This window comes from Anabrus simplex, chromosome 4 (genome assembly GCF_040414725.1).
Source record: "Anabrus simplex isolate iqAnaSimp1 chromosome 4, ASM4041472v1, whole genome shotgun sequence".
NCBI classification, from domain to species: domain Eukaryota; kingdom Metazoa; phylum Arthropoda; class Insecta; order Orthoptera; family Tettigoniidae; genus Anabrus; species Anabrus simplex.
The window spans coordinates 361,820,295-361,847,906 of record NC_090268.1 but is presented as its reverse complement, the minus strand read 5'-3'; the positions used below and the strand labels follow the sequence as shown (position 1 = coordinate 361,847,906).

Below are 27,612 nucleotides of genomic sequence, written 5' to 3'. Positions count from 1 at the left end.
GTTGGTTTCTCCCTTGATTACATTCCATGTGGTTTGTGATTTATTGCAAGACTTTAACTTTCTTGTTATTGTGCATTATCTTAGCCGCCCTAAGGACTCTTTGATAGACTAATTTGCAGTTTTTATCATACTTACAAAAAACCCGGTCACAACTCTGCTGTGCTAATCTACTTAGTAATTTACATTTTGGACTTGAAATCTGTATACCTTTCATGATTCATGGCTTTTTAGAAGATTTATTAATTACTGCAAGTTTTTTTGTAAAATGTAATTCAAATTGCATTTTAAAAATGTTTAAAAAGGTTCTATATTTTTCGTCAATGCTATAACCAAATGTTATTGGATCCCAGGTCTGAAGTTTAAGACTCTCAATGAAACTGCCACTTGCAGCTGCAGAGAAGAAACGAGTTAATTGTGCTTGCTTCATTTTGGTTGAATGTTTGTTGGCATTCTCAATTTCTAGTTCTAAAATTTGAACATGATGATCTGATAATCCAAAATTTATATTGGACGCTTGCATTTTAGGATAACGGAAATTAATACAAATATTGTCCATCATTGTAGCTGAGGTGGCAGCTACCTGGGTGGGTGTAAAAATTAAGTGTTTTAGGTTACAGCTTTGAAGAACATCCAGTAGTTGTGATGTTGATGGAAGGTTTTGTTCAGCAAAATCTATGTTAAAATCACCACAAAGTATTACTTCTGCGCTGCTATTCCTACCGAAAATGTTATGAAGAACTTGATCTAATTTTCCTAAGAAAATCTCCACATCAGCATCCGGTGAACGGTACATGGTTAACAGAATTACTCTTTTACCGTAGGGAAGCTTAAATTCCACTGAAGTTAGTTCAAATTCTAATTCAGAATTATGCACTTCAAGATCTTTCATTTCTTTACATTCAGTTCCTGACTTAGCAAAAATACAAACTCCCCCATGCTCTTTATTAACCCGACTGAATTACTTGCCAGATAATAACCTTCAATATTAATGAGTTCAAGTTCATCATTATTGCACCAGTGTTCATCCAAATAGATAAACATAACATCCTGTATGGAATTTAAAATTACTTGTAATTCCAAAATTTCATTTTTAAGACATTGAATGTTCTGATGAAATATTTTGAACTGCCTATTCCTACCCTCCGAGTCATTACAGGTATTTAATTCTGGATTGAAATGTTATTGGGTCCAGAATCTAACACATGTTTCCCAGACTAGGTGGTTCTAGGACAGCCTTTTCCTGATCTTTACGTGTAATGATGTTACTTATTAACATGCTTACATATTGCTTCCCCAGTCTGTTCAAGTGCATGCCATGCCTCGTATGAGAGGTTCGGTTTAATTTACTAATGTCTGCCAGCGTAACAGTTTGAAATGACTACATATTTGCCTGAATTTCTTATTTGTGTCATTGACAGCTTTATTCACAAATGACCAGTCGGTTAAATGTCTATGGGGCACGTTTGTCACTATCACATTTGTATGGGTCAGCTTACTTGGTCCTTTTCAGAATACTTGCAGCCTGATGGCCTTTATTTCTCGCTACGTCGTTGGTTCCACCGACAATAACTACGTCATTTGATGAGAGTTCATTAGCATTCCTCAAGAGGGGTTTCACTACTTCTGAAAAGGGGGGCACCTGGTTGAATAACACCTGTCACTTCACTGTCAGCTCGCAGTTCTGCTAGATTTGCTGGAAGGCCTCGACCATGACTGTCACCAAACAGTTTCACTTTATTCTCCTTCCTTACCTTCTTGATCATGTTATCGTGTGAATTCGGCTTTTTTTCGTCGAAGAACTTTCATCTTGGGAGAAAGAAGTGCTTACTTGCTCTTCCCGAACTTCGTGTAAAATGCTGAATCTGTTAGTTACTGCAGGATGATTTCCAGATGAATTAGGCCTAGTTAGCGACACTTTCCTTTGCCGCGACATAACCTCACTCCACGATGCGCCAACACCATTGCAGTTTTAAAAAAAAAGTTTTTCCACCTCTTCAGTCAGATTTGTCTTTTTAGACCGTAATTTTTTAATTACAAGATCTGCTTCTACCAAATCCTTATGTAGCGCTTCTGTTATTTTCTGTAGTGATTAAGGAGTTTCATGGACATGAACAGTTGAAGGTGTCATTTTAGGCCTACACACACTCGCGTTCGTAGATATTACTGGAACAAATATCTTTTTCTGGAGAGGAGTGATTACTTTCACCACTGAGAGTACCTTGATTATTCTTCTCAACATTTGTAACATTTTCTGTACATCTTACATCACTTTTCACTTCGTTTTCTAACAAAATCTGGGAACACTTATTAGAAGCTTGCACTGCCGACGCCAGCCTGACCAGCGCCTCCTAGAGAACAAGATGTGGCAATACGATTCATGACGTCACGCGACTGGGCCAGCGTGAGTGGATAGTAGAAGGAGCTAATTTCTTACGTTAATTGAAAAATACGCTGATTAAACTACATTCTATGAATATGCTTTCTCGTAGGCGCGCATATCGGAAGCGAAATTAGTAATATACTGCAATAATTAGGAAGAACAATTAAAATTGCAAAAAAGAATTCAGTTTTTTATGAGTGTTAATACTGAACAACTTTAATAATATGCCTATATGACACTTTCTTTCGTATATTTAAGAGTAAAAAATGATCAGTTCCTTTTACAAAACTCGCCATAAGACCTGTCTATGTTGGTGCGACGTAAAGCCATTAGAAAAAAAAAAAAAAAAAAAAAAAGCTTTTAAAAGTTTTAACAAAACTGATCTTGCTGATGAAAGATAAAAGATCAAAAACATGCAAGTAGAGCAAAAGCTATTAAATAAAAATAACGTATAAACTACCTTACTTACAGTATGTTAGTAGCAGTCCAGGAACATACAAGCTGTAATGTTCAGTGTTGTCGGTCATGAAAACAGGCAAACTTTTTTTTTTTTTTACAATAGAAGCCTAAGATAAATTAAGGGGGTGAAAAGCTTACAAAATTTAGCTGTTATGCAAAGAGAATGATTACAGTACATGCCAACAATAGTTTGTTCATCAAGTCATTAAAATTATATTCGCATTGTGGGAGCAAGGAAACAACTACTTAAACAAGACTGTTATCTTATCGTAAGACATTTGACTTTCACTTCTTCAGCCAGTTAAATAAGACTATAGGCAGCTGAATAGCCACTTAAGAAGATTCAAGGAAATACATTTCTGTTTCATTATAAAGATTGAGCTGTTTATTGCTCTACCCCCAACAGGGTTTTGGGCTCATTGACTCAACGCTCCGGAAAGTATAATCGTGTGAACTTATGACATGCAGCTTGATACTATGATTTTAAATTTATTTATGTTTAGACAAACACATACATTGATATCCTCTTTTTCTGACTTGTAAGAACAATCAGGATCCTGATTTTTCACCATACAGGTTTGAATTTGAGGCAGATGATGTCCTCAATATGGGTGAAACATGTCCCTTAACATTTTATAATAATATTTAATTTCTAAAAAAGATCTCTTTGTATTGAGTAGGTGGATATTCAAAAAGTAACACTTGTAATATACTTTGTATTTACATACCACTTAGTCGAGCAGCTCATCTCCATTCTCCCAAGTCTTTCCAGCCTAAACTTTGCAACATTTTTGTAACGCTACTCTTTTGTCGGAAATCACCCAGAACAAATCGAGCTGCTATTCTTTGGATTTTTTCCAGTTCTTGAATCGAGTAATCTTGGTGAGGGTCCCATACACTGGAACCATACTCTAGTTGTTGTCTTACCAGAGACTTATATGCCCTCTTTTACATCCTTACTACAACCCCTAAATACTCTCATAACCATGTGCAGAGATCTGTACCCTTTATTAACAATCATATTTATGTGATTACCCCAATGAAGGTCTTTTCTTATGTTAATACCTAGGTACTTACACAATGATCCCCAAAAGGAACTTTCACCCCATCAACACAGTAATTAACACTGAGAGGACTTTTCCTATTTGTGAAACTTACAACCTGACTTTTAACCCCGTTTATCATTGTACCATTGCCCACCGACGATCTCACAACACTATCGAGGTCACCCTGCAGCCGCTCACAATCTTGTAACTTATTTATTACTCTGTACAAAATAACATCATCTGCAAACAGCCTTATTTCTGATTCCACTTCTTTACACATATCATTGATATATATGTAAGAAAATATAAAGGTCCAATAATACTACCTTGAGGAATTCTCCTCTTAATTATTACAGGGTCAGATAAAGCTTCGTCTACTCTAATTATCTGAGTTATATTATCCAGAAATATAGCCACCCATTCAGTCACCCTTTTTTCTAGTCCAATAGCACTCATTTTTGCCAGTAGTCTTCCATGATCTACCCTATCAAATGCTTTAGATAGGTCAATTGCAATACAGTCCATTTGGCCTCCTGAATCCAGGATGTCTGCTATATCTTGTGAAATCCTACAAGTTGAGCTTCAAACCCAAACCGCCTTCTGTCAAACCAGTTACTAATTTTACAAACATGTCTAATATAATCAGAAAGAATGCTTTCCCAAAGCTTATGTGCAATGCATGTCAAACTGACTGGCCTGTAATTTTCAGCTTTGTCTATCACCCTTTCCTTTATACACAGGGGCTACTATAGCAACTCTCCATTCATTTGGTATAGCTCCTTCAACCAAACAGTAATCAAATATTTCAGATATGGTACTATATCCCAATACATTGCCTTAGAAATCTTAATTCCAGCTGCTTTTCTAGTTTTCAACTTTTGAACCTTACTTTAAATGTCATTGTTATCATAGATAAATTTTAATACTTCTTTAGTATTACTCATGTGACCCAAAGGGATATCAACAGGGTGAGGACTTGGGTTCGAATTCTGGGAGCGTATAGTCAGATCGGCAAAGTTTGAGCATCAATTATATTCTAAACCCAAGAATATTCACACACAGATATATACAAGTTACATGTACCATTTTAAGCAAAACGTAAATTCTGACACAGTTTAAAATCTCATGCCTTCTCAACTTCAGATCTTTCCCAATGTCCTTAAGTTACACACAATAAGTATATTCACTGGTTGAATACTTAACTACGAAGTAGAATTAAAGCTCGTCCAGTTGAGGTCTTCTCTCTTCTGCGTAGATATCCCTGGAACCCGTCACTTTCCGCGGTGAGGCGTTCTTCTCCCAAATATAAGTATTTGCTAGTTTGTGACGATGACTATATTCCAACACCTACTTTGACAATCGGTGTAGTAAACCCTTGTGATCACTCGCTGACTAATCACACTTTCAGAGCCTGATATCCCTCTGACTTACTATTACTTTACTGCATACTTGCGGCTCTACACAAAGTCTACCAGCACTCCAACAGTTCTCTGAACAATAGGGCCTCCGGCCGTCAAAAGCTATCTTTGAGGTCTGAGAGCCAAAAGCCTCTCCGAGAGTTCAGTCAAAAGCCCTGTTGTTTACAAGTTCTCCGCTTATATCCCCTATTCCATTCCTTCTAGAATAATTCACTGAGTAACACCACCACCACCACCACCACTGGCCACTCGTACACGTCACAGTATTACTGTTCTCTGATTGGTTCTCTAGCATGGAGCCATTCAGTCACGCGGCAACTTCATGTGATGTTCTAAAACACTTCGGAAACTTTTTCTATGTCCCTTACACGTGACTGTATACTTGCAACTCGGAAGAAGTGCGCATTTAACTTACACAATATTTCACAACATTAAGACACAAAGCTCTTGGCTTACGAGCTTCTACGCAACATCGAATGTTCTAAATCCTTCTTTGTAATATTGTCATTCCTATTATTATTACCATGACTCTCATTTATGAATTATGAATTATAGACATATACAAACTCTCCCATAATTTCTCTTCATTTATATAGATGTTTATGTGCCTGTTGCTTTTCAAATCACAAGCTTTCTACCTTGGAGGTTGCAGATTCGAATCCCGTTCGCTCTCTCGTTAATACGCGTATGGCACGTTGTGAACCGCCGTACACAACACTCCCATCCCCTATCTGGACATTATCCTTGTAACCAACAATCTTTGCATGCTGCTGACTGAATACTTCTGCCTTTTGAAGATCCTCACATACACACTCCCCTTGTTCATTAATGATTCCTGGAATGTCCTTCTTTAAACCTGTTTCTGCCTTAAAGTACCTATACATACCCTTCTATTTTTACTAAAATTTGTATGACCACCAATTACGCTTGCCATCATGTTATCCTTAGCTGACTTCTTTGCTAGATTCAATTTCCTAGTAAGTTCCTTCAATTTCTCCTTACTTCCATGACCATTTCTAACTCTCTTTCATTCCGACCTGCACCTCCTTCTTAGTCTCTTTACTTCTCTGTTATAATATAGTGGATCTTTACCATTCCTTACCACTTTTAAATGTACAAACCTATTTTCACATTCCTCAACAATTGCTTTAAACCCATCCCAGAGTCTGTTTACATTATTATTTACCACTAGCTGATGTACCTGTGCTTCGCCACGGAATTCTAGATTGTATACAGAATTGTAGGTTAGATAGAGTACACGTTGTGAGCAAGACTGTATTAAATTGCATAGATCTTTGTTACCCTAGAAACGCGACGGATAAATCGCCAAACGTCTTTTCTCATATGAAGACTGCGTTAGGGAATTTTCATTGTAATGGTCTGCTTGCCTACCATCATTAACAGTCAGGTTGGGGTTTCCTCTATCATGGCAGACACTCCATCTCAATCTGCCTTTTTACATCCTCAGAAAGACTGTCTTAGTGGTTTTCCCAACTGAAATGAACATAGGTCATTAGAATTCCGTCAGTAGGAATGGCGCGAGTAAAAGCAATGATTTCACATGAAATACTCGACGAAATGAAAAACCACACATTTTCTCACTTTTAATGTACAATACTACGCTGCCGATCTAACAGTCCAAAGTTCCAGAGCTGGAACGACCACGCCACAGACAGCTGTGATACGTGAACACTGGTTTTTTTTCGGGCGGGGGCGGGGCGGGCGGTCGAATAGTGAAGATTCCCAGGGCAAAAGCTATGCCCTTTTACTAATCTGTTTCCTAGGAGTACCCAATGAGTCAGAAAATCTCAATTCACTACACTGGTGGCGGAAAAATCTATCTGACTTAGAGGCAAATTCTTCCTCCAAGCCACAGGAGAAACCCCCTCTTCACTGCTAATTTTGAATAAAATGAATGTAGAATTTAATAAAAGTGAAGGGGAAGAAGCCCTTTTTAAAAAACGGCTCTTTTCAGGGTTGAATTTTGAGTTACTTAGTGAATTGTGGTGCTAGAATTTGGAATATGCCTAAATGGTAATTCTAGACCAGGTCATACTACTACTACTACTACTACTACTACTACTACTACTACTACTACTAAGTGAACCTTTGCCTTAGCAGTGCACACTGCTCATTCAAACCAGCATGTCAGAGTAGAGATCGAATAGCTGGAATACTATGATGAACCAGTGAGTCACGTACCAGCAGAACGGTATCAGAAAATGTATGAACCAGAGGAATGACATGCTAAAGAAGAAAGTTCTCTAACTCCCCAGCTATTTCCCGTCAATATTCCATCAGGCTGTTATACTCGGTACGCAGCAGTAATCCCCTCTATCCGAGTTGAGCGGCAGCATAAGAGACAATGAACATCACCACAAACAATGGTCAATGTAATGTTATTGTTGATCAATGTTATGCACTTTCATTATTGTAGGCCTTCACCAACGAGCTAGAATAACATAGAGAGGCGGAAGCGCTGCCCGGGTGAACCTAATAGAACGAACGTCCGCCATGTTTCCTGTGGTCAAACAAGCAAGGGGGCATGGCCCTGGAATGACGAAAAGTGTAGAAAATACGCATTTCAGAATCACTGGGGGAGAATTAAAGACCGTTGCCTAAAAGCTCAAAGCATTAAAAATAATAGACTGCGAATAGCGCTACTTCATCATATTGCAGAACGAGGCCAACATCACGATCAGCTCATTGTAGGGTAGTTCGAAATCATCGCACAGTGACATACGAATAGGCCTCGAAATCGGAACAAGAGCGTTACCCTACTTGGCTGTTGTGGTTAAGCGTAAATTACAATTAAAGCGGTGGACATAAATATTTATGACAGAAAGACTTAAGACTAAAGGGAACTATAATAGGTTACAACCTCATTCTGTTCATATTTTTAAAATTATTGCATACTCATGAGTACTGCCTTTCTTTCTTAATCTGTTTACCCTCCAGGGTTGTTTTTTCCCACGGACTCAGCGAGGGATCCCACCTCTACCACCTCAAGGGCAGTGTTCTGGAGCGCGAGACTTTGGGTCGGGAGATACGATTGGGAAGGAGGGTCAGTACCTCGCCCAGAAGGCCGCACCTGCTGTACTGAACAGGGGCCTTGTGGGAGGATGGAAAGAGTGGGATAGACAAGGAAGAGGGAAGGAAGCGGCTGTGGCCTTAAGTTATGTACCATCCCGGCATTTGCCTGGAGGAGAAGTGGGAAACCACGGAGAATCACTTCCAGGATGGCTGAGGTGGAAGTCAAACCCACCTCTACTCGGTTGACCTCCCGAGGCTGAGTGAACCCCGTTCCAGCTCTCGTACTCCTTTTTGAATTTCGTGGCAGAGTCGGGAATGGAACTCGGGCTTCCGGGAATGGCAGCTACTCACGCTAACCACTACATCACAGGAGTGGACCATGAGACTGTACCACTGTAATTGTTTAATGTAATTATTATAATATCATAAGTTACTGGGATTACTAGCAGAAAGGTAACCTCGACAGTTGTCCGATATGAAGTGTAGCCTAGTTTTAAATACCAAAGCAACTGGCATCTACAATAAACCAAAACCCCATGGCACTACAGCCCTACCAAACGACTGCTGCTCAGCCCGAAGGCCTGCAGATTGCGAGGTGTCACGTGGTCAGCACGACGAATACTCTCGGTCGTTATTCTTGCCTTTCGAGACCGGGGCCGCTATCTCACCGTCAGATAGCTCCTCAATTCTAATCACGTAGGCTGAGTGCACCTCGAAACCAGCCCTCAAGTCCAGGTAAAAATCTCTGACCTCGTCGGGATTCGAACCCGGGGCCTATGGGTAAGAGGCTGCATAAATTTCACAAATAGCAGTAAAATATTGTATTTACCATGCTTGGTGTACGTTTGACCGAAATAGGTGACTTTTCGTGGTTACGTTTCCTTGGTGGTGGGTGCTCTATTTTCTTTGTTTGTAAATGTGAATGAAAATTAAATAGGGTTGGAACGGCATTTGCCAGTAATCGCCGTTGGTAATTTTTTTCGAAATGTAAAGAGCATAAGCGACTGAATTGAGTGGGATACGGTACCATGTATCTCTTTTCGTCCTCACATCACATTGTTCCGTTATTTCCTTGTTCTTTAAAGAAAACCTGAAACATAATCCGACAAGTAATTACTATGGCTATCCGTACTTTCGCTGTGTAAACAATAAAATGGATTAAATTACAAAGTGGAATCTCGGCTATAATTCAGCAATACTTAAAATACGATATATCCTTGGTTTAATTACTGCGATTAATACAACCATACGCTAAGCTTACGGTTGGCATTCTTGAAAGCGAGGATCTATCTTTTCACTTCTTAAAACTTAGGAAATTAAATTGGCATGCACGATCTCCCTGTCACCTCAACATATGCCCTCACGCCAATTCGCTTTGTTTTGACAACTGTTAACATGGCTGCCCCTTATCAACTTGCTTCAGCAGGGAGCGCTGATGTCAGGCATACAGCCCCTCTATGTTATTCTAGCTCGTTGGCCTTCACATTTAGTTTTCTTCCGACTTTGAAATACCACTCTTTATGATAGCCGGTACGGTGAAACTGAATAAAACATAAATGGTTAGAAATTGTATTCTCTATAACTTGTTACGCAGTACTTTTCAATAGGACCAATAACATACGTATTTAAAAATTAAATTTTAGGTGCCTTCTCCTAAGGGCGAATAAAATTGTTTATAACTTAGTCTGTAGTTCATTCCCCAACTCTATGTACCGACTTTCATTAAATTCTGTTAACCCATTTTCTCGTGGCTCGGCGTTGATACAGACTTGGCAACAAAAATACAAGTTCATGAATATCTGTGTTATCCAAGCCGGTACGATAACAATGTATGACATAAATGATCGGATATTTAATTCTATATAACTTCGGTTATGTAGTATTTATCGATAGGACAACTAATAATATAAATATTTGAGAATTACATTTTAGGCCTTCCCCTAAACTACCATTTCACTGAGCATGAGCAAGATGATTTATAGCCTAGATTGTAGCGGCTCATCTCCCGTCTTCACACACGGATTTTCATTAAATTTTCTTCAGCTGTTTTCTCGTGATGCGTGTACATACATACAGACACAGACAGACAGAAATTACAGAAAAGCAAAAAGTGGACATGACCGATACAGAAATACCATTATTTTCAAATTCTGAGCAATGTACAGAAAAAACTCTTTATTTTATATATATAGATTTTCCAGCGATCCTAGTTATTTTTTAAAAACTCCCTCATGCCTGTTTTATCAGCCATGTGGTACTGCCTAATAATCCTAATTTTAATACCTTCGTTTCTTTCACATTTATTTTTAACTACGACAAAAATAGCTTCGTGATCGCTAAAACGAATGTTTACTACTGAAGGAACTTACAGTGATTAACCCTGAATTCAGAGTTTACACATTCCCTTTCTGTGGAATTCATAGAGGTTCATCAACTCGCTAATTAATAATAGCAATGTACTGAAAAAATGAAAGCCTCAGCTTACCACGGACAAAAGAAAAGGATGGTTAATGATTTTTTAGGATATGTGGTACCAAGGTATTTGTTAAATGACAAAATACCTGTTTAACACGTTGAGTGCCAGACCGAATTTCATAGGATTGTCATCTAGTGCCGTGAGCTAATAACATCGAGTTACTCCCTGGTGCCAGAACGTTCACAGGCTTATCGAAGCAAATGATCGCTGATATGAAGATGTATTTATGATATATTAGATTAACTTGTTATGTATATTAGGTAAAATATTGCGACCCCATATGGGGTCGTATTGGTCATTACGAATTGTACACGTACACGCGCCCGCATATGGGGTCGCACTTACAGTAGTTACTGTCCCGACGCTCGGTTATAGTGACCTTTTCCATTGCAGGGACGCGTTATATGCTGTTGATTATGATAGATATGTTAGCTTGTTCATACTGGAGCCGTAAAGAAGTAGGATCCTCGATTTTAGGCCAGGAAATGTTTGTAAATGGCGATCTTCCGATTTTAGGTTATGGCATTTTCATATAAAATGTAGTTATATATGGTAGTGAAAATCATGTGAATTTGGTAAATTAGGATGTAACAGAATAATATTATAAGAAGAATTAATAGTTACGGAATATTGAATAAGTATATAATTTTGTTTGTATAACTTTCAATTTGAGTAAGAGAACCTGGCAGCGATGGATGTGCAACATGGGAAACCAGTGACTATATCGTTGAAGACGGTCATAATTGCTGCAACAGCTGGCTTGGAAACCTGGAGTACAGTGGGGAAGTGTATGCTGAAAACTGTAATTCATGAATGTGGTTGAACGTGAGATCGATATTTGCTGTGCACTGGGTTCAAAATCACAAACTATATACTTTGTCTAAATCATCATTGCCGGACTTGTTCGATATATCGACTAGAATGTCTGCACCAAGTCTGTTATTGCTCGATTTACTCGTAACGACTTTACAAAAAGAAAAGGAAACTCATAGCATTGCACACTTACATAAACAATCCGTGCATGAGATAGACAATGACTTTGTCACCCTACAAAGCACTCTTGACGTATCCATATGGAGTCGCGCCAAAACAGGAATTGAGGAATGGAAGGTGGGCTATGCACGTACTTTAAATAGACGACCAGCAGATGGCAGGAAGATACTTTATACATTTTCGAAACACATACCTACTGTGCACCCAAATGGGTTTGCACAGTTCTCAATTTAGAACGACCGTACGACCCCATATGGAGACGTGAAGTTCAAAAACTTGACTACTCTCACATACTCATATGGGGTCGCATGGCACTCAATGTGTTAACATAATAGGTGCCCTCTCAAATGTAACATCACTCCCTGAACACATGACACCTGGCAATAATTATGATAAAATAAAAGTGCTCTGGTGTTATTACTGTGTTCTCTTCTAAAGAAACTACTATGTAAAACACAGCTACTAAATTTGGCAATGTGTCAAGAAGTACATACTCTAGATACAGAGCCTTTGTTGCCCCAAAAATTAAAGAATAGCTCAATAAACTTCTAAATATTGTCACATTATCAACATAATAAATAATATGGCATGCACAAAATTAAAATACAACCCCCTCAGCTTACATACTCAACAACAAGCACACCACAAGTTCAATAATACCATACCCATACCAGGTAGGAGTTTCTGGGAAAAACAAACCCACCCCAGCATAAGCAATTCTTGTATTGGATGATAATTGTTACAAAACAAGTAGCACAATTACCACAGTTTTGAGTGATGAACCACTTATGTTGCCACAGGTACTCAAACACTTGTTACCAATTCAAACAAAAATATTGCTGACCAAAATATGGCTTCCAATTGAGATAGGTAGAAATAAAATTCAGGAAACTCTATCGTCAAAAGTTACCAGTGTTTCGCCCAGAGTGCGGCATGGGCTCTCTTAAATTAACAAAGGCAACCAACCATTGCATTGAGAGATTTAGCAGGCAGTATTTTATTTTTATTTTTTTATCATAAGTAGTAAAAGTAACCTATGAAGTATATGAGATGAAGATATAACAATTTTGTGTTGTAATATGCATTTAATAATAAATACTTAATTTCAATACAAGAAGTGAAAAATCTTGTAAGACCTAAATTGTCTACCGTGAGAGACAAACACACCAATATAAATGCAAGTTTTCCTAGTTTGGGAAATACTGTATTCACTACTATCAGTGTGGGAAAGATGTGGAATAGGCTCTTTCTTGATTAAAATGAAGTACACACACTGTTCCTTTTCAATGCAGTTCAAGTCTTGTTTTACAGATATTGAACTTATTTTTTCTTTAAATTCCTGGAAGTTCTTGAAACAGTACTGACATGAGCTTGATAGGTCTCTAAACTTTGAGCAAGAGCCTTGACTAAACTTTCATTGTCTACTCAACAACGCCTATCATCTGGAGCTTCTCGGTGGGCAGATGTGGTATCAGACAAATACTCTGGGCAGTTTGGAAACTGAGAAGGAACAGCTCCTAAAACGTTTAGACCAAATTAGAATGTATTCACCTAGATATAAATGCCCTCGTCTATTAGTTCATGGCACCACTTACTTCACAGGACCATGTCGTGTCTTAGATATATCTGGTTGATTTTAATATAAAATAAATAGCACACAAGGAGACATACAAAATCACTGAGTGAATGTAATTTACGTAATTGTACAGAGCCTAACATAATTGCAATAAACACAATAACATTGCTGTCTAGCCTGAACTAAAAATATTAACCCACACTAAGAGCGTATATTCCCTCATGCGATATAATCAATAGAGCTGCCTCACTAGCAGTTAAGGGTCCAACACAGAAGGAATACTTGAAAGCCAATACCTTACATACCTTCATAATTTAGGCCCTATAAGTTTTCGCAGAATATCACTATACCCACAACAGGAGTCGTATAAAGTAAGGTGAATACTCAGCACATCCCAAACTAAATGTAATAACTGGTAAATTCAATACAGCAAATGCTTAAATCAGTAAAATATAAATCACCCCCAAAAAAATCTACTATTACATTTATAAATAGCAAAGATAAGAGACCTTGAAGTTATCTGCAAAAGTGATAGAATCATTAAAATGTTCATGAAACTGGAGAACACTAAGTACACCATCATACAAGTGTATGCCCCACAGACAGGCTGCAGTGAGGAAGACAAAGAGAAATTTCGGCAAGACCTGGAAGATACAGTTAATGAGGAAAATGTTACTATTTTTGGAGATCTAAATGCGCAAGTTGGGGTAGGCAGACTTGGGTACGAGACCATCATTGGTCCACATGGATTTGGACAAAGAAACCCAGAAGGAGAACAACTATTAGATCTGTGCAGAAGAAATGATCTTATAATCAAAAATACATTCTTCAAAAAAAGAGACAGTCACAGAATAACAAGGTACAGTTGGGATGGCCAGTATAGAACATTGATTGACTACGTAATCACAAATAAAGATGGTGGCAGGTACATCACAGATGTAAAGGTCATCCCTAGTGAAAGCATGGACAGTGACCACAGATTGCTGGCAAATGAAACGCAGAAACTTATTACGAAAAAACCAAGGGTTAAAACTTGGAAGTTGCAAGAAGTCCGAATAAAGGAAGAATACAAACTAAGGATTCAACAGAGTTTGCCGAAGTGTGAAGTAACCAGCGTCAATGAAGAATGGAAGGCCTTCAAAGACACCTTTGTGGGAGAAGCCAAAAACCTATGTGGAGTTACAAGTTCTATCAAAAGAAAAAAGGAGACACCATGGTGGAATGATAGAGTGAAAACAGCGGTGAAAGAAAGAAACCAAATAAAGAAGGCACTGGACAAGGAAAAACAAAAACAGGGACAAGAACGAAATGAACAAGAAATACAAAGACTTCAAGGAGTATACAGGAACAAGAAACTTGCTGTAAAGAACATTGTAAGGGGAGAAAAAGATAAGAAATGGAATGAGTTTGCAGACAAACTGGAAGAGGACAGTAGAGGAAATATGAAATTGCTATACAGAGTAGTGAAAAACAAGCGAAGGGATCAAGAGACCATAAAAGCAATAGAACGTGATGATGGAACTCTGGCACAAGAAGAGGGAGAAATTAAACAAGAACTCAATATCTATTTTGAAAAGCTGCTGAATGGAGATACAGAAAACGTAACAACGGATAGAGGAGAGCCAAGCCAAGGAACCACAACTGAACCACCAATTACATGGCTTGAGGTTGAAAATGCACTCAAGAGCATGAAGAAAGGAAAGGCAGTGGGCATAGACGAACTAAGTGCAGATATGCTGAAAGCAGCAGGAATTCCAGGAATTCAGTGGCTCTACAGACTGCTCAACAAGATATGGGAGGAAAATACTATTCCTGAGGACTGGAAGATAGGCATCATTGTACCTCTGTTCAAGAAAGGAAGCCGACGAAAATGTACTAATTACCGTGGTATCACACTACTGTCTCATATCCTGAAAATATTGGAAAAAATAATAGAGACCAGAATCAGAGATATTGTTGAACCAATTTTGGAAGAAGAGCAGTATGGTTTCAGACCAAGAAGGTCAACTACAGACCTTATATTTGCAATTAGGATGCTAATGGAAAAATACTGGGAGAAGAACAAGCCTTTATTTTTAATATTTTTGGACATTGAGAAAGCATACGATAGTGTACCAAGGGAAAGAATTTGGCAATGCATGAAAGAACTTCAAGTGCGAGACAGCCTCATAGACAAAGTGAAAATGTTGTATAGTGGGAACAGAAGCTGTATTCAAGTAGGATGTGCTTTGTCGGACTGGTTTGAAACAAAGAGAGGAGTGCAGCAGGGCAGCTCATTGTCACCACTTCTATTTATTATTGTAATGGATGTAGTAATGAAATCTATTAAAAGGAAAGAACATGGAGATATCAAAGCCTTCACATTTGCAGATGATGTTGCGATCTGGAGTGACTCAGAAGAGGAATTGGGAGAGAGAATACAAAGCTGGAATGAGGAGTTTAAGAAATATGGTTAAACATCAGCAAGACCAAGACGGTGGTGATGAAAGTGTATGGGGAAGGAGCAGAACCAATAGTCATGTTAAATGAAGCTCAACTGGACAGCGTTCAAGTTTTCAAATACTTGGGTAGCGTTATATCAAATGACAACCTAGCAAACCATGAGGTGAACAATCGAATCAGTAAGGCAACACAATTTTACCACCAGGTAAGACACCTGCTGTGGGATGAGCAAATACCCATGAAAACAAAAATGACATTGTACAAGTCCTATTATACACCAATTCTTACATACAGTCTCGAAACCACAACACTGACCAATAGAGATAATTCCAAACTTCAGGCAGCTGAAATGAAATTCCTACGCACTATGATCCAGAAAACCAGGAAAGACAAGATTAGGAATGAGAAAATTAGAGAAGTAGGAATAGATGATTCTCTCCTCAATAAGATTCAGATATCAAGACTGAAGTGGTTTGGTCACATGAAGAGGATGCCAGTAAACAGAACTGCAAGGAAGGAATTTGACAGAAAGGTAGAAGGAAGACGACCCGTGGGAAGGCCACGAAGGAAACGGATAGATTTAGTTAAGAGCGATGTACTGTTGAGAGGTCATGATTGGGACAAGTTGGTGGAGGAAGAATGGTACAAGGACAGGATGAGATGGAGGAGGCTCATATACCACACCCGGGAAACTGGAGATGGTTTAGTATGATGATGATGATGATGATGATGATGAAAAGAGACCTATCCACAAACCTTTCACAAGCCTTGGATGAGATAGAGGTGCAGTCAATAATTTCCCATTTCTCTTATCATACATGCTGGTCGTCCATTCATCCTCATGAATTTTGAAATGGAGCTCGCACACCTACAACACAGGGCTCCATTTCAAGGACCATTCTACTACTTAACCCTTAAATTCCCTGCATGTCCATATGGACATGTATGTAATATCATCCTAATTCTTTATTGGTAATTTTTGTCTTTAACAATTTGGGTTGGTAACAATTCAAACTGGAAAGGGAAAGTTTCATCTATCTAATGTTTCATTTTCTGTTGCTGGTTCATTGTTGAGTGGCAGTTATGAGCTTCTGAGTTGGGAGTTTAAACTTTGATGTGGAAATTATGGACATTGACACAGAGTAAGTAGCTTTCTTAGTTCATATTTGTATAAGTTTCTTATTTATTTGTTTGTGGAAGTATAAAACATTGTAGTTATTACAGGCTACTTGCCTAAATGGCAAATTATCAATTAGTCTAGTGTTCAGGACCTCGTTTATCCTACCGATGGACACGGTGGGCAGATGTAGAGTCAGAAATTCTATTCATTGCAGCTGTGTTATATGCATAATATGTATTCAATCATAAATATAACAGCACATAAAATAACATCAATTTTATTATTATTATGAACATGACGGAGTACTGCTGAAGTACTGTACTACTGTTCTATTATCTCCATAGGTCGCTGTCAAGGATATTGAATTCTGATCTAGCAGTTCAGGAGGCTCTCGACATTCTCTTCAAAGAAGATGACAGTACCCCAGAAACAGATAGTGTTCATAGCACGTTCTGATCCAGTAATTTTGACGGATGAAGATTTAGGGGATGAGGATGGAGGCATACCTGGCAACCTAAATTCTTGGCAACTTCGTTCTCAAGCAGAAGTGAGACTAGTTGACAAGGAAGCGGAAACTGAGCCATGAAACCTTGATTACTTGACCAAACACAGGCAAAAACAGTGGGTAGATGGTGATTTAGTCTAATCTTAGGACCTTTTCTGATCCCGACTTTAGTATATATTGTGCAAAAACCCCAGTTCAAATTTTTGAAGTATTATTCGATGATGACATTGTTAAATTATTGGTTGAAGAGTCAAACAACTATGCTGTTTTCAAAAACTGTTCAAATCCGTTGATAACTTGTGAAGAAATGCGTTGCTTCCTTGGCATCCTTATTTTAAGTGGTTACAACCCTCTCTCTAGTAAGATTATATTGGGATTCTAAGTATGATACAAGAAACGAGCTTGTAACGAATGCTATGAGAAGAAACCGATTTGAACAAATCCTTCGGTTCCTCCACTGTATAGACAGCAACAAAATTGATCTAAATGACAAGCTGTGGAAACTTCGTCCTCTCCTTGACAACATACAACTAAAATGCAGAGAACACTTTGTTCCTGAACAGCAGCTGTCTTACGATGAGTCGATGATAAAATATTTTGGGAGACATTCTCTCAAACAATTTATTAGGGGCAAACCAATCCGGTTTGGCTACAAGGTATGTTGTTAATGAACAACGTCTGGATTCTTGGTTAATTTTTCTATCAAGGAAAGTGTCACCATCGCAACACCGAATATGAGACCCACTTTGGAAAGGCAGCCAGGCCGTTGATTCAAATGATCGATGACTTCAGTATTGAAATGAAAAGGTTGCCCTTCCTGTTTTTCTTTGAAAACCTGTTGACAAGTTTTGACCTGTTCTCATTTCTACGTGAAGAAGGGTATGGTGGAACAGGTACAATTAGTGAAAACAGGATTCCCAAAACCTGTCCTTTACCTCCCAATAAAAGTATGATCAAGAAAGAGAGGGACATTTTGAACAGTCTCTGTGTAAGGACAATGAGATTCTGGTAGTAAAATGGGTGGATCTGTTTTGGCCGTGGCATCAACCTGCGCTGGTGTACATCAGTTGTCTTCACTAAAGAGATATTCGGTAAAAGATACAGTTTATCTGCATTGAACGTCCTGATATGGTTGGAGGATACAACAAGTTTATGGGTGGCGTGGACCGAATGGATCAGTATACTGGCATGTACAGGATAAACATTAGAAGAAAGAAATGGTACTGGTCGATTCTGTCCTGGCTCATTGATGTATCGGTCCATAATGCTTGGCATTTGAAAAGGCAAGGAGGAGTCAGACTAAACAAACTAGATTTCAGGCGAGAAATTGTACTAACGTACTTGAATCGATACAAGAATCCCATCAGTGCAACAGGAAGGCCATCTGCTGGCTTAGGTTCCACGTCTAAGAAGAGAGTTCCAAGCTACATCAGGTATGAAGGCTACAAACACTACATTGTAAAGATTGAAAAGAAGAAGTGTGTAGGAGCGTGCTGTGCAAAAAAATCATCAGCTGTACGCACCAAGTGCGGTAAATATAATGTTGGACTCTGTGAGGAATGTTTCGCGAAGTATCATGAATGCCAATGAACTGACTGTATGTATGACAGATCTTCAATGCAGGCAGCAAGAAGTAAACTAATATCTTCTGTCAATGTTTATTTGATTTTACAACAATAGGAAACTCTCAGAATGCAGATAAAATCGATTGTTTCTGCCAACAATGTCTCTCTGGTGCATTATTTTCTCAATCTCATGTGATAAATTTATACCAGGAAATCTGTATGATACTTAGAATCAATCCAGGGTAACTCATGATTAACATGATATAGTGACTAAGTGCCCAGTGTGTCCATATGGACACGTTCAATTTCACCAATTCTGTGCAATAAATTTTTTAAATAACTTATTTTTAAGTTGTTTTAGATGCATTTGAAGTTACTTATCCCAAAACATTAAAGAAAAATTCAAATAAAATAATCTGGGCAGTTAAGGGTTAAGCCATTGAATGATTGAATTTAGATATAATATACTAATAACTAAGACTTGCCTTTGCATTTTTGGGAGGAATGAAATCATGTCGGCGAATAGCTGTAAACCACTTAGCTCTCTCCAAGTCGTCAGTTGAAACGAAAAAACACTCACTTTAGGGCCAGTGTGATGATTGCCCTTACAATTTTGAACACTGCATTTCTGAGGCATCGTTATTGATAATTTGAAGAAAGTGATTGCAATTCACAACACACCATTAAAAATAAACTCAGTTCTAACCTCACGTGGTGGCCATGGCGGCACTTTAAACACAATTTATTAATATTAACAATTTGTAAGTACTATACTCCATACGGCTCTACTTCTAAATTGACGTTTTGGCAGATTTTGGCTCTGTCTGGTGGTTATGCGCTGAAGCATGGACATCCATGGACACCCATCCCAATCTGCCATTCACATCGATTTATATCGACAGAGCACGATCTCGAAACCCAGTTGCCAACTCTAATATTTACATTTGCTACGTGGTTAACCTATCTCGCTCAGCGTGTATGGTATTTGGTACGCTTTGCGATCTTTCGCATTTTCCTTCAGTAATTAGTGTTTTTTATATTGTTGGAGGGTTCTAGTGACTGAGACCAGTGGAGTGTTCCCTTTGTAGGCCATAACCTCCTTCCTGTGCCAGCCATTAGCAGTGAGTGATGTTTTATTTCCTCATTCTCTTTTATTCTTAATAATATATTCTCTTTGTCACAGGTGAACAATATAGCGGAAGTGGGAAGTGTTTTTGAAGACTTTATTTGTAAAGTATGATATGTTTTATTTGTAGTGACCTAACCTGTACTGTGTAATATTTGTAGCATATGTATTTGTAAATAGTAGATTTCTATTCTGTACTTACTGGAAGTATCTAGAAAATTGTTGAACAGGGTGTGTGCCTTTTGTGGGTTATGTGTTCTAGAAGGAATTTTCTAACTATTCTCGAAATGGAAGATTCACGAACGTGTGTATTCGAGAATGTTAGTTAAAGTTCATGACGGGAGTAGGAATTGTGATTGGTGAACCTAGGAGGGGATGTGCGGACTGATGCATTCTGATTGGCTACTCCAAGGCCGGAGTTTTCCTATATATAGTGAGCAAGGCAACGTTCGTGATAATTCGGTCTTGTCTTGGCCTGATCTGTCTTTAGTCTATGTTGGTCTGCGTCGTGCGCGACGCCTTGCTTCCGGGATGGCGCACCTACAGGTAAGCACTCTTACTTTCCGTTCCGGTTAAAATTTCCGTAATGTTCATTTGCTATTCCGTATAGGAGTCTGCCCTAGCCTAACCTAGATTCACCAAATTAATTATTTACGATGCCTTGGTTTTTTGCTGGGGGTCCCAGTTTGATTTCGAGGCATTCCCATTTCTTATTTCACTAAATTGGTAGATTGTAATTTAATACGTTTACCTTGGGGTTTGCCTCTGGTAGTTCTGTATCACTTGATGTACGTTAGAGTTTAGGAGAGTATATTCACTTCACTGTAAATTGTAATTGTTCTTACGTTGCTTTTAACCTACTAACTAGTATTGTACTACTGGATTTGTAACTAGTTGTATAGTTGGTTTGAAGTTTGAAACTCTTAGTGAAGCCCATTATCAAAGAACCTTTAAGATATGTGTATCACGGAGCGTATAGTTCGTAAGTTGTAAATTGGTGGATTTTGTTCGGGAAGTATTTGTAAAATTTTCACTTGTAAAAAATATTTTTCAAATTTAAGGATCACGGCGAATTATTTAAGAATCTACAACCTAAGCCATATCCATGCCCTCACAAGGTCGTAGTTCCTTCCAGTTTCCTGATTCATTGTCCACTAGTTGGCCCTACTGATATTTCGTATTATGTTGTTGTTGGCAGAGATCCGCGTAGGCCAGCTGATGTTTCTCTGAGTGTATAGTGTTTTCTGTTAGTGTGTAGTTACTCTTACTTCCCTCCTTTGTGTTTTAGTATTTGTTTTGTGTAACCACCGTAGTAAAGGTTACACTCTTATTAGTGTCAGATGTTGTTAGTAAGTGTAGCTTTTGTGAATTTGTTTTCAATCCATATTCATTAGTTTTTCCGAGTACGGTATTACATTTTACGAGGGCTGTTTATCGTGGTCGTATTGCATCAGCTGTTCTCGCGGCAGTAGCGCGCTGGCAACAGAGGAAAGGCAATGCTCATTTGTTTTGCAAAACTTCAATTTAGAAGTAAGGCCGTTCGGAGTATAACACCTTTAACTGAACTTACTCTAATAGGAATATTAGGCGAGTGTTAACACACAAGACTCGATTAACATTAATATAATCGATGAAAAGCACACATAACAGGGAAACGCATCCAAATACCCCAAGCGGCAACAAGCTAACCGAGTTACTGGCATGGGCCCAGTTGGACATACCTCATCAGCTACTCTCATTTGTGTTGCCAGGCCTTGTTCTCTAGGAGCGCTGACCTGACAATGTCTAGCCACTCGGAGCAACTCGGCTAAGTTCGGTCCGTCGCCTACGAAATACCATATGGCCGGCAGATAAGCAGCTGACGGTAGTTGGCATTATGGCCGACTTGATGCGTCCTAGATAAATCCAAGGAGTGCAGCGAGTGATCCAGTCGACTGTGGTTGACAAGCTAATTGTTCGACAATCACTCACCAGGTTCGCAGTTAAGCTCCCTATTTACTCAACTTTCAAATGCGCACAGTTTGTAGAAATAAAGTATTTTCATTTTAAATCCCCTCATACCCCACAATGATATTTACAAATCTTAATTTCTGCACTACCTTCTTAAATCAAAGATGCAACTCCAATATGCCAAGGTTTTTCAGAGTAGGTAAGTAAATAGTCTGCCTCTGTGGTGTAGTGGTTAGCATGATTAGCTGCCAAGTCCGGGTTGGATTCCCGGCTCTGCCACAAAATTTCAAAAGTGGTACGAGGGCTGGAACCGGGTCCACTCAGCCTCGGGAGGTCAACCGAGTAGAGGTCGGTTCGATTCCCACCTCAGCCATCCTGGAAGTGGTTTTCCATGGTTTCCCACTTCTCCAGGCAAATGCCGGGATGGTACCCAATTTAGCGCCACGGCCACTTCCTTCCCTCTTCCTTGCCTGTCCCATCCAATCTTCCCATCCCTCAAGGCTCCTGTTCAGCATAGCAGGTGAGGCCACCTGGGCGAGGTACTGGTCATCCTTCTCAGTTGTATCCCCTGACCCAAAGTCTGAATCTCCAGGACAGTACCCTTGAGGCGGTAGAGATGGGATCCCTCGCTGAGTCCGAGGGAAAAACTGACCCTGGAGGGTAAACAGATTAAGAAGAAGGTAAGTAAATAGTTGCCTCATTAAGGCTGCATATGTTTCATGGATTAATATTAAGCCGCTTTCTTGGTTTTGCTGTTAAGATTTCACCTTGTGAGAGGTTTCTTATCGAGTTTCACTAATTGCTCACATTTCTGTAAATGATTTGTGACAATGTTACTTAAAAGCTTTTTTAAATGGTATGTGCAATTTTGAGAGGATTGTGTTTGTTGAATCCTAACTTACGTTTATACTACACTCGTGGCAGGCGACATTTAATGGAAGAGTGTCTGAAAAAATTTGAATCTTCAACTGCCAAGTTCATCTCGAACTTCCATGTGGTTTTGTTGTGTTGTATGTTTTATGGGGGATTGTGTTTTTGAGTCCTAACTCGTGTTTGTACAGTTTTGATTCACCCTTCATAGATCATTTTGATGACTGACAATTTCTGACCTTGTAATTCATTATTTTATGTCTCTCTTACTCTTATTTAATCATAATGCTGTAACATTTTGTGTTATGTACATGTCTGCATGTATACGCCTGTGCCTATTTCTCACATTTTGGCTGAAGATTCCGCTAAATAGCGTTAAAACTAGTTCCAAGTAAAAATATGTTGTAAATAAACATTATAACATTTATTTGTATTGAAAAGGTGGACCCTTTAAGTTACCTAAATATTTCGGGACTTCGAAATTATGTTGTGCTAAGTGCGAAAACTTCTTAATGAGGAACGTACTAATGGGGTTTCACTGTATACTATAGCAATGCAGCATTCCCCCACCATATTTTCTCTCTCTCTCTCTCACTGCTAACAGTTGTTCCCTTCACACATTCACCTATCTCCTCTACAGATAAGTTTGTGCTATTAACGAACAGTCAATCAGGTGACATATAGTCTTACTGTTGTCTGGAGGTAACGAACTTGAAGCTGGTTTAGGATAAGTACAGAAAACCTTAAACGAAGAGACTGAAGTTGCAATAATGGACTTCTACATTCATATAATTTGTTTACCTTCATGAATTCACAATCATTGACATGTTCATGTAAAGAAAATGATATTATACATATCTATTTATGGTTAAAAATGGTTTAATAGAATCTGAGGATGTTCTTGTAGAATGAAATGTGTAGTTTCATTGGTTTTTTTTTTTTTTGCCAGTTGTGTTATTGTTCCATGTATTATAATTCCTGTTTTCATAGACTATAAAACTTTGAATGATAACTGACTTGTCACAGAGATAAAATATTTGCTTCCTTCCTATTTTATGAATTTTAATCAGTGATTCCTAATACTATCAGTTCACTGTAACTTTATTCCATTCAGTTGCCTGAAATAAACTACCTTTGAGACATGTTCCCACAATATGTCTAATGTTTCTTCTTTTGCATTCAGTTATATATTGTAATAACATTTCTTCCTGTTCTTTGCACAGGAATTTGCAATGGATTACATGTTTACTTCAGGAATTAAAGTAACATAGCTCTGTACACGTTTAATGCGACATGTTAAACTGATATTTTCCTGTGAAAGCCCGTGGCGGTAACATGAAATATGAAAAACCTGAACGAAGTCAAGAGAGGTTGAGGACATTTTCCAAATTTATTGTATGAAACTGTTCCTGGTCCGAAGTTGTGCAAAATTCTTGTTGCTTTTCAGGTTCCATATTATATCTCTGACCACTGGCATGGCGCACTGTCGATGATACCTCCCTTAATATCTTCTCTATCGAAAAGAGTAAAATGGCTCTTCAGTTTTTCCTGTTACCCACCTTGAAGTGACATGCAAGACATGTCCCACGGGCCTTGGACTGAAAGTCCAATTTTTCGTAATCATCTCCATTAGACATCGTACGATGAATACGTTCATAAGATGTACATTGAAAAGAGGATCCACCTTTTCAATACAATATCAAGTGAATTATATTACGTCAATCTTGGGACTAGTTTCAGCTACTTAGTGGCCATCTTCAGCCAAATAAAAATTAAACGGTTTATGTGATAACTAAAACATATGTATACCAGACAAAGACAGTGTTGCAGGAATAATTATAACATTAAAATACATATAACCAAAATTATGGTCATGATCTTCTTGTCATGTCTTGTAAGTTGACTTAGGACCTCAGGCAAAGAGGTAAATCTCTAATATCATTTACTTCACATATTGAATAGGGATGTACTGAAACACTAGCGATAGATGTCTCTCGTGTAGTACCCGGTATGCGCTTGTCGATCATTTGTTTGTATGTGTTTTTAATGGAAGTTACCTAGTTAAATGATGAAGTTAAAGATTTAATATATCGTTACGACAACAAAGACAACAAGAAAATTGTGAGGCCTAACTACTGCTATGTCCCAAAATCAAGGTTGACCATATTCATACCATCAATTGCCTAAGCAGGATCCTTTCCGTAAAAAGTGGTTGCATGCTATTCGTAAGGAGGACCTACGAAATAAAAATGTGACTCCTAATATCAAAGTCTGCTCGAAACATTTTACAGTTGAAGATTATGGTTGTTACTGAAACTGGTAACTAAGCTAATTAGTACTAATTAAGAAATAATTTTATAATAAGGTAGTGACATTCTGAAAAGTTAATATGACCTATTTCAATAATTTTAGGCGTAAGACGAAGACTTCAGGAGAACGCTCTACCTTTGATATTATCCTGGTGAGGCACCGGCACCTTGGAAATAACTGAGAGCAAGAAGATATAGAAGTAGGAAAACAGCCATAACACCGTGTGTGGTACAGTACCGGTACCCTGAATCACACAGTGACCCATAATTTGACACTGGAGCAACATCAATTTCAGACTTCCTGAACAGGAAATAATTAATTACTTCCAAATTTGAAATCTTTATATTTGTCTTATGGTCCGAAACAAGATCCTGAAACTCGTGCGCTGCAGGGAAATGTTCAGTCGTACTGGATGTAGCCCGAGGCACTGCTGTTACACCAATGTCGTGCCTTATGTACGCCTATAACCTGCAAAGAAAAGAAAAATATTGTATTAGGAATGTTTTTCAAAATGCTATTTGTACTTTAAGAATTCAATCTTAAGAAAAACGCTATAAGGAGGAGTTGTTGCATTTATTCCTTACCTTTCAATCAACTCTTGCATTTTTATGGATATTTTTTCGCTCCTTTTTTTTTAAATTCTGCTTCCTAAATCCACAGTAGCATGCCTGCCAACTTTCCCGATTTAGGCGGAAGGCTAGGATTGGGAAGGAAGCAGCCGTGGCCTTAATTAAGGTACAGCCCCAGCATTTGCCTGTTGTGAAAATGGGAAACCACGGGAAACCATCTTCAGGGCTGCTGACAGTGGGGTTCGAACCCACTATCTCCCGAATACTGGATACTGGCCGCACTTAAGCGACTGCAGCTATCGAGCTTGGTTTTTAGTGATTTGGTGATAGAATTTCAATGATAACGACTAGTGACTTTTCTAGAGATTTTAGGAGCCTTTTGGAGACAATTCTGAATAATTTTCATTTATCTCAATATAACTTAAAAAAAGATTGTCTGTACATTGCTCAGAATGTAATGATATTTCTGTACCAGTCGTGACCACAGTAACAAGGAGAAATGCAAGTTTTAACTTTCCGCAATGTCTGTCTGTATGTATATAAGTATGTATTCGCATCACGACAAAACGGCTGAGGATAATTCAATGAAAATCGGTATGTAATGTCAGGCAATAAGGAACTACAGTCCACGCTACAAAATTTTATTCACCCTGTTTGAATTAGAACGATGAGACTACTTGTAATTAGTACCACCACGCTGGGTTGCTTTTACTTGCTCGTAATACCACTATGTTAGGTACACAATATATTTGTGATAAGTAGCAACAGCGTGTGAACCAGGGTTGAGTTTTACAGTGCCTGTGATTAGTACCACTCTATGAGCGACACCATGCGTGTGCCTTGCCTATGGTTAGTAGTCACTATGTGAGGAACAGCACGTTTTTAATTCTGGTCAGTGGATGATTTTGGACTTATAAATTATTACATTTCGTCGCATTTTGTACCATTAGGGGCCGATGACCTAGATGTTACGTCCCTTTAAACAAGCATCATAATAAGTGAAATAATGATACAGGAGTGTTAGTGGCTGTCTGTGGCCTGGTCATTCTAGCTCTGAAACTTTGAATGTTAGATCAAAACTGGTGCTTTACTTTAAAAGTGAGAAAATGTGCTGTTTTTCATGTTATCAAATATTTCATAAGACAACATTACTTTTAATCGTGACATTCATACTGACATCATTGTAACTATCTATGTTGACTTCAGTTGGAAAAACTATAAGGACAGTCTTTCTCAAAATTCCATAGCGAAGGATGGGTACAACAGCTAGTTATTTGATACAAATAGCATTGTGCTTCGCATAATCATGCGGGCACTTGATGTAATATATTAATCTATGCATTTGCTAAGTAATGGCATTTAAGTGCGTGACCGATACATACGTGTGGAGCATGAGTTCATGCTATTTACAGAAGGCTTATCAGAGAGTGATAATCTCACTCACATACTTCCTGTGAGGGAATAGAGGTGTTATTTTCAGCCCTGTAGCCTCGTATATCAACAGTCGGGTTTTGGGACTTCTTCGTTTTGCCTCATGACTGAGGCGTCGTGACTATCATAATATTCAGCCCTCTAGCCGATGAACCATACTCCGCCATTCTTCCCTATCTAAAGCTTTCAATGTGGTTACTCTGAGAGAACACTGTAGGGGGCCGTTCACCATGTCAATCCATCGCGTTGGTATTCGTCCTCGTTGTCTGGTTCCCTGGACTTTGCCCTCAACAATCAGCTTTTGTAGACTACCATCTCGGCGCATTATATGTCCAAAGTAGCG

General features: G+C 38.5%; 1 protein-coding gene across 1 annotated transcript in view; it reads left to right on the top strand.

Moving 5' to 3' along the window:
• Nucleotides 1–17,372, top strand: part of LOC137500419 (uncharacterized) — a 121,058-nt gene extending 103,686 nt beyond the window's left edge. Inside the window, exon 5 of the mRNA XM_068227283.1 lies at nt 17,288–17,372. Coding sequence (XP_068083384.1) covers nt 17,288–17,307 — 20 coding nt within the window. The 3' untranslated portion in view covers nt 17,308–17,372. The remainder of the gene's footprint in view (nt 1–17,287) is intronic.
• Nucleotides 17,373–27,612: the final 10,240 nt, after the last annotated feature.